This window comes from Parasteatoda tepidariorum, chromosome 7, assembly GCF_043381705.1.
Source record: "Parasteatoda tepidariorum isolate YZ-2023 chromosome 7, CAS_Ptep_4.0, whole genome shotgun sequence".
NCBI classification, from domain to species: Eukaryota; Metazoa; Arthropoda; class Arachnida; order Araneae; family Theridiidae; genus Parasteatoda; species Parasteatoda tepidariorum.
This window is the reverse complement of record NC_092210.1, coordinates 78,479,196-78,487,939: the sequence shown is the minus strand read 5'-3', so window position 1 is coordinate 78,487,939 and position 8,744 is coordinate 78,479,196. Positions and strand designations below refer to the sequence as shown.

The 8,744-nt window shown below is 28.3% G+C and overlaps 1 protein-coding gene across 1 annotated transcript in view; it reads right to left on the bottom strand.

The window, feature by feature from the left end:
- The window catches only part of LOC107455404 (U1-hexatoxin-Iw1c), a gene marked incomplete at its 5' end in the record, with an annotated part of 13,086 nt that extends 5,547 nt beyond the window's left edge, over positions 1 to 7,539 (bottom strand). The window contains 2 exon segments of the mRNA XM_016072959.3: positions 610 to 724; positions 7,386 to 7,539. Of these exon segments, the coding sequence (XP_015928445.1) occupies positions 610 to 724; positions 7,386 to 7,427 (157 nt within the window).
- Between the last annotated feature and the right edge of the window lie 1,205 nt (positions 7,540 to 8,744).

Genomic DNA, 8,744 nt, shown 5'->3' with positions numbered 1-8,744 from the left:
ATATATATATATCATCTTTAAATTTTCCTCCTGCCACCTAACCCATCCTCCAGCCTGTTGTCAACCAACCACTGATGAGTAGTATAAACATCAGAGCTTACTGGAAACTTTATTAATTATTGGTGTTAATGTTATCAGTTTTTACTGTGTATATTAAATATAAAACAAAGGTCAGAAACCTCATACTCCAAATTTTGCATTCCATGTTTACTGATTTGATTACTCAAAATTTTTGACGTAAAACGATATAAATGAATATATATGGGTCAGCACAGTGGTCAAAGTTGCTGGTGCTTGCGCCATTGTGAACTGAGGATAGATCTTTAGTGGTGGCACCTTCAAATAATAGGTATCAGTTAGTCTAGGAAATAATAGCGGCCAATACGTAACGCTGACCACATTCCTATAATGACACTTGCTGTTGGTTAAAAATTCAGGAACCTTAACCTCCATTATTTTTCAAGATCAATGCAGGCTGTTGAGGGAATGCTAAGAAAAATATTTTGATACATTTAATATCTATTTTGATCAGTCTTTCATTCTAAAATATAAGAGAAATCTGATATATATTATTAAATGAAAATTAATCTGAATCAACTTTTGGTTTACCTTTAGAAGCTAATTTTTTGCAGTCTCCTTTTACGAATCCAAGAATGCTCCTTGCGATACAACATTGGTCAGCTTCACAGTCATCTGGTCCAGAGCAGCGCTTGCCTTCGACTGCCTGTAAATTGTCATCATAAGAGTAAGAACATGCATAAAAATTAATAAAAATGGAAATTAGAAGCAACTACAATTGAAGTTATTGCCTTCAGTATTCAAAATCATTAAATACTTCTTCATGAAAATTATGCACTGCTTTTCTCTTTTTCTTAAACTTTAATTTTTAAATCATCCATTTTTTTTGTATTTGTATTTTTAATGTGTTTTAAAATCTTATAAAAAGAACTTCTCAAAATAGAACATTTAAATAGGATCTATCCATCAAAAAGTGTTTAGTTTTCCAACATGTAAAACTGGTAGATTTTTCTTGAAAAGAATACGATGTATCCAATCAAAACATACCCTGTTTCAAAATTTATTTATTCTGAAATAATGAAAAACAAAAGAATGAAATAAACGGTATATTGATATGTAAAAAAATCATAATTTTTTAAACTAGTAATAAAAAATACTAACAGATGGCTCTGTAGACTGCACAGGGCTGTAAACATGAACAAAGGAGGGCTAATAATTTTTGTTTATTTCCAGTGAACCAACGTCATCAGTTAGGAACTTTTGTTTATAATACAACCTTGTATTGCTTACAGCGGGCTTTTTTTTTTTTTTTTGACTAATAGCGAAAATTATGTATAAAAATCTTTGAATTATACCATTTATTGAGTTTTTTTTATAGTTTATTGTTTGAGGATTAATTAATTTTTTATTTGTGTACTCTTTGTCCTGTTCTATTTTTCTCACTTTACTAAATACAACTAACTTTAAGAAATAGGAGAGATTTAAAAGTTTTGAGTCATGAAAATCGATTTTATTACCTGAAAATATACTTCTAATGCTGTATCATAAAATTTATGTATGATATTGGCTGCGTCGAAGAAACTACGAAACAAGTGTCAAATAAGGATCAACATCATAGTTTAGTCAGGATCAATTACATAATGTTCCTACCACGGAATTTAAAGATGAAACATGAGTGCAGTGTTATAAAAATATTGTGTCTAGGTCAGATGGTGATATAAGATAATGAAAAAATGCAACTTTTAGTATTTGTTAATTCCCTTGTCCCTATAACATATTTTTTTATAATTCGTTTAAATAGTTTCTCTTAATATTGTTATTGTTATTATGCATATGTTAAATTATGCATAGGCTGTGTATTATTACATATTGTTATATAAATAGTTAAAAAATTTTATTTAATTTAATTAAGAGTTCATAATTATTATTCATGAGTTTAAGAAAAGAAAACGACCGGAATTCATTCAATGAAACAAAATCACATTTTTAAACATTTTAGAAATCAGCTAAGATTAAAAAAGAAGCACAAATGAAATAGTTAAGGAGATGTAGAACAATTTTTGTACTAACTATAACAAGTACAGACTTTCAACTTTCGAAATTCATTTTGTTGGTACAGGCGCAAAAAAGAAAAAAAGGAAAAAGAAAACATTTGCCTTTTGGGTTCTTGTAAAAATTCAATTTGTGAAAGGAATAGTTTAAAAATAGTATATAACATTAAAATTGAAAAGAATTGCCACAATAACTAAAAAAATATGTAAAATAAAAGTTCCTTCGTGTTCTTACTTATAGTACATAAACACAGAAATTTTTCGCTTCATTCATTTGACTATCGCCAAATACAGAGGGAAAATCTGGTGACGTAATTTATATGGTAATAACATTTCTGTTAAAAAAAATACTTATGATTATAAAATTTAAATATAGAGTATTGAAACCTTTCATTTATGATTTGACTTTCGTATGGTAATGATTTACCAGAAATTCTGGTTTTCAAAATTATATTTCTTATTACCAAGTACAAAATTGAAAGTTAATTTAACCGAATAAATGGTTTTTATGTCATGTTTGTTAAAATTATCTTTTGATAACAATGTCTTTACCAAATAGAATATTAATTAATAGACTGTTTGCATTTACATTGTTTACTCAAAATGGCTATTTATGTGCGTAATAAATACTATATTTAGATAAATCAAGTTTGGTGTCTGTTGTATGTCTCTTTTATAGGGTTAGTGGAATTTATTTAATTACTCATTTACATGAATGGATTTGTTTGTAAATACAAAGAACATCTTTAAAACTTCTTTCAATTTGAAAATAAAGTAATATTTTCATGCAGTTCGTGCTCAGAAAACATTTAAAAAGAAATAATTTTTTTTTTTTGATAACTATAATTCGTATTTGATAACTTATGAAAACAGTCAAATTTGAATATCTTGAAAATTTAAAAAGTTTCTAGAACATTTTTAAGTAGTTTTTGTTAACTTGGAAAGAAAGCTTTGAGCAGTAAGGGGTTTACCACAAATTTAATTTTGTACTATGAAAGAAGATTTATTAAAAATGACATAGGCATTACATAGGATCTCACCCTTATAAATCATGTTTTATTTCCTATTACCGTGACTAGTTGTTATCTGGACAATCATTTTAGGGTTTTATCGTTTGTTATGAAATTGTGTTTTATGATAATAAAATGAAATTTGTGGAATTCAATGTAATTTGTGGACAACCCTTATTCAGAGCTTTCGATAAAAACGTTCAAAAGCTACTTAGAAATTTGTTAGAAATTGCTTACTTTTTCAAGATATTAAAATCGATGTTATTTCATAAGTTACAAAATACAATTCTAAACGAAATTATGAAAGAAGAAGAAATTTATGTCATCCGCGCATGCGCAGTATGAAAGGATTATTTTAAATACTCACATCCTAAGCAAATTCTTAACGAATTTCTTTCAAATTTCAAAATGATATTTTTATTATTAATTAAATATTACTCAGAAACTTTTGTTCAATTTGTTTGAATTTTTGAACGATAATAAGAAAACGTAAGTCAAAAAAATTAGTATTTTATAAAAAATATCCATATCTCAATGAATATTTAAGTTTGGTTTACGAACTTTTGTGCAATTATTTCATATGACAATCAACCTAATTGGCATGAGTTATAAGTTTGTTGCTGTATTTTTTGGCACAGGGTGTTCAAAAACACTTTTTTCAGTTCGTAATTTATTATTGGTCCCTCAAATCTCTAAATACTTTTAACTTTATTGACATGCATGAGAAATCTCATGACACTTCTAATGTTTCACAATAATTCTCTTTAAATATTTCATGAGCAATATGAAAAAATGAGTTAGTATAGCAGTGTTTCCATTATTTTGTCCAACCCCTGTCAATGCTTCATTCCCCATATTTCTATATTTTAAATTTTTCTCTTCGGAATATTGTCACAAACGCCCAAAAAAATTACAGTTGTCCTAGAAAGATCCTTATGATTAACGGCAGTAATTTAATTTAAAAGCCACGCCATCTTGGATTTTAAGTTAAGCTTTTGTTTGTGTTTTCTTGATTTTCTGTTAAATTTAACAAACGTTTGATGACAGAGCATACCTTTTAGAAAATATTAAAAAATAAAGTCATCGATTTATTAAATTAGAAAAAAATAGTGATTGATAATATTTAGAGCTTCGATTGATATTTTTTCAAAAATATCAAGCAAAAAAGCTACGTGATTTATGGTTTTGAGTAAGTAATTTAAAATTATACATTTGTCTGGTTTTAGATTTTTTTAAAGTTGGATTTTGTTTGAGTTAAATTAATGAAAAAACCCATTTGTACAGCGCTATTTTAATATTAATTACGCATATATATCATAAATCTAAAAAAAAGACAAATGTATAATGCTAAAATGATGATTTCAGAATTCTATAGATATTATTTTATCAGAAAAAAATTTATCAAGTATTTAAAATAGCATACATATATCTCAAATTGGGATTGGAAGATGGTCGTGTATTTTTCATGTTTCAAAAAATATTGCCAAATAGAATAAATATTCACTATCAATTTTATTTTTGAACTTTTTGTCCAAAGGATTAAAAGCATGCTTAGAATTCTACCTCCCCGCCTCCACCCCTTCGACAATTGAGTTTGGCCGAAAGGGAAAATTTTACAAAATTTAGAATGGAGGATAGATTTTCCAGGAAAATTCTCCAGGAACTAAAAATTACGAACATTGTTCTTTTTCCAAAACTGAAGGAAAAAACGTATTCCATTCTGAGTTAAAAATTGCGGACAAAACTTTTAATAGTCATTCTGATTTATTGAAAAAATTCAGATTTGAGCCAAGTAGAAATTTTGCATTGAAGCTGTAGAATATTTATTTCAACTTATAAAATTTGTTTAGTTACTAACAGCAAATACTCAAATTACTAATAATAATGACATAAATAATTAATATCTGAAATTATGAAAAAGTTAGATTTTATTCCTAATTTCTTAACTTTTATTTTATTCTATATCTGAAAGGACAAAAAATCGATAAAGTTTTGTCTTAATGCTTTTAAAAAAACAGCACTTCTCTTCATTGATTATTTTCTTATTGCAATGTCTGTTTTTGACAACTAATTATATCTGCATCTGATAAAAAATTTTATATCATTTTAGCATAAAAAAATTGAAGTTTTTAGAACAAGTAATAATTATTTGCCGCAGAAAAAGAATTTTCATCATGTTTAATATTTGAAGAAAGTATTATCAATTATTATTAGGAATATTGCATCGGTAAATTTTGTATGTTTAGATGTAGAGTTTAAAATATTGACTGTTCGGAAAGTAATTTCGTTTTTTTTTTCCAACCAATAGGTTTTGTTTGATGCCCTTTCAAATATAAAAAGCAAAAAGCAAAAAGCAATATTTTCTTCGGCATATTTTGCATTTCAACTATCGAAAAGGTAAAAATGCTGTTAAAGCAAGAAGAAACCCTATCTGATGAGACCCTAGTGCCAAAACTGGTTTGCGAAATTTAGATCCGGCAAAATTAAGATTAATTTGCACTATGCCATTTTAGGCTGACGAGGACACAATAAAGGCAAGTCCATTTAAAGTAGTTTTATTTGTTTACTTCTTAAACTTGAAAAGTAATTTATTCAGGGAACTCTTTAAATACAAGAACCATAAAACAAATTTCTATCATTTTCGTTAACGTTTAAAAATTTTGTTTTTAGGGTTATTTTTACAGCCATTCTTTTATTCAAGACTTAAATTACTCCAAATTATTTTCAATTTTTAAAAGTAATGTTTTTTTTTATCATACCGTTTCATATTGACTTTTTAACATGATGCGTGATAAGTGTCACATATAAAGATAGGATTTGGCAAATATTTACCCATGAGGAGTTATTCACAAAAATCCTATCCTGTGACGAAATAATAATTACATAATTTTCCATCACTACTCTTTATAAAAATGTGCAACAATCAATAGAGAGTATTATAACGTTCAACTCATTCAGTAGATTTGTGTAGTGAATTTGCAGCACTATATACACAAACTTAAACTTGCCTGTGACCTCAATGCGTCAATAACTATTGTCTTGCAACGAACTGATGATATTATATTTACTAGTGGGCTGCGCACCCTGCTCGCTAACGCTCGCCACCCCCCAAAAATTGCTACGCAATCTTATATGGTTTGCTTTGCAAACCAAGCTCGCTTCGCCCGCTACTAGCTTAGGTACAAATTAAATTAAGTTAGGATTATTAGGACGTATAATATATTAAAATTTTTAGGATTCCTGTATAATACACACAAACGCGAGAACTCAGTTCGTGGAAAATTCGTCACAATCGCAGAAAATCTTTCATTATTACTAAAAAAGAAAAGAAATTCCGCCTCTTCAAAGAAAGCCTTCTTCGAATTCTAAAAAAAAATCATCATTTCGCCTTTTATTACCAATGAAATCGCGATTTAAAATGACATTTATATGATATAAAATCCCACATCGTGATTCCTTCTTACGCGATTTAGAATCGTGTCTCGAGTTTCATATTTTCACAATTTTGTATCAAATATCGCACTTCGTATTCAGGTGATTTAAAAATTAATATTATGATTCGTGTTCAAGTTACTTTAAAATTATACATCGGTATTAGTATTTATGCGATTTTAAAATGAAACATCGAGATTCGATCTCGCGCTATTTTTAAGAACTAACAACAAGATTCTTACTCGCGCTATTTTAAAATCAGACATCGAGATTCGTACTCACGCGATTTTAAAATCAAATATCGAGATTCGCATTCAAGTTATTTTCAAATCAAATATCGAGATTTGTATTCTCGCGATTTTAAAATCAATCGAATTTCGAGATTCGTAGTCACGCGATTTAAAAATCATACATTTAGATTTATATTCACACAATTTAAATAAATAAATAAAATCTCGCATCGATATTTTTATTAAAACGTTGATAACATTCTGTTGATAAATGCTTCCTTCATACACTTTTTTCTTGCTCAGATTTCAGATATTTTTTCAATTATTTAAAAATTATTTTTGGACATAAAGTTTTTGTAATTTCAATTTTCAACTTTTTCTGTTTCTTTACCAAACTTATCCCCGCTGTATAAATCAATATGGACTTCTATAAAAAGCAAACACTTTTAAAAAAATCCATGATTTTCAAACACATTACGCCAAAATGAGGTGGCTACTAAAGAGATTTGCAGAAAGTTTGCAGAAAGATTCGTATTATTTGCAAGCCTGACTGTAACCTCTAACAAGTTAGCAAAATAATATAATTAATAGCTATTTTAAAGAAAAGTGAAACATTTTTCTTTTAAAAACGAAAACTAGCTCACCAAGAAGACTGCTAAACAAAGAGCGATACAGAATATCTTCATGATTCTCACTTAAAACGAACTGATGCGGTGCTTGCAACTTCTGTGGCTGTTCCTTTAAATATCGACGTATCTAGTAATTTTACTAAACACAAAATGATATTAGTGGGAAAACAAACATTTGTCATTAATACATTTGTTGACATTTCATAGACACCTGGTGTAATAGATCTTATTTATCTGTTATCCGTACTTGTTATCTATTCTGATTTGATTGTTGGCGACTTACCAAAACTGAGTATCTTATACTATGAAAGAATATTTTTGCCGAACAAAAGAAAAGCATACGAGTTGAAACGTACAGGCCAAAATTAAGACATCTTACTACTGGCCAGTAGCCAGTAGTAGAATTGTAGGGGATAGTTGCCACTTTATAAAATATATGTTGCCACTTCCTCAAGAATTGAAAATTTTATTTGATTAACGATGCTGTTAATATTAATATTGTAAGGCTTTTCATTTCAAGCATTTCACAAAGTATGGTAAACATTACAAGATCCATTTCTAAAATTTAAGAAACAAACCTGAAGTAAAACAATTTTCAGAGCGCCATAAAATATCTATAATGATTCAATATTTTAGTAAAAAATAAATTAAAAAAATGAGCCTGGAGTGCATTTTTACCAAGAAAATGTCAATCTAGTATTGACTGGAAAATAGCTTTTTAATCGCCATTTGTTACATTTAGTTGCATTGTGATCTATGGCCTACCGTTAATTTTGCCTTTTACCATATTTACAAAGGTAAAAAAGTTTTGAAAAACAGCATTCTACCTCGATAATAAACGAACTTGTTTATAAAGTATGTCTCAAGTTTATATTTACATTTTTAAGTAATACGATTACGTCACCTTTTTCTCTCAAACATGGAATGAGTTATAAAAAAATACTGTATGTCAATAGTAAAAAAAGAGTTTTTGTCAACAGAAAATTCAATTACATTTCGAACTTACATTAAAATATATTTGATTATGGGCTGAAACAGCAAAGATTTGAAGGAGGACGATCAGATGCATATTCAAATTTCCTTGCTTTCCTTCTCACTGACTTAGCATAATTATACTAAGCAAAATGCTTTTAATTTTTCAGCTCATGAAAAGAAATATTATATAAACCTTATAGATAACTAAACATACAAACAACAAAAAAATAGTGCGTGGAGTCCCTCTGCGCGGAAGAAGTTAAACTTCGCAACCTGCGACGTTAATTGTAGAAGAATCAGCAGTCGTAGAAGGATCACTAGTTCTATTCAACGACTCTTTTTCCTGCTCCGCTCGCTTCCGTGCTCTGTAATCACGGTAATATTGTGCATTTTTCCCTC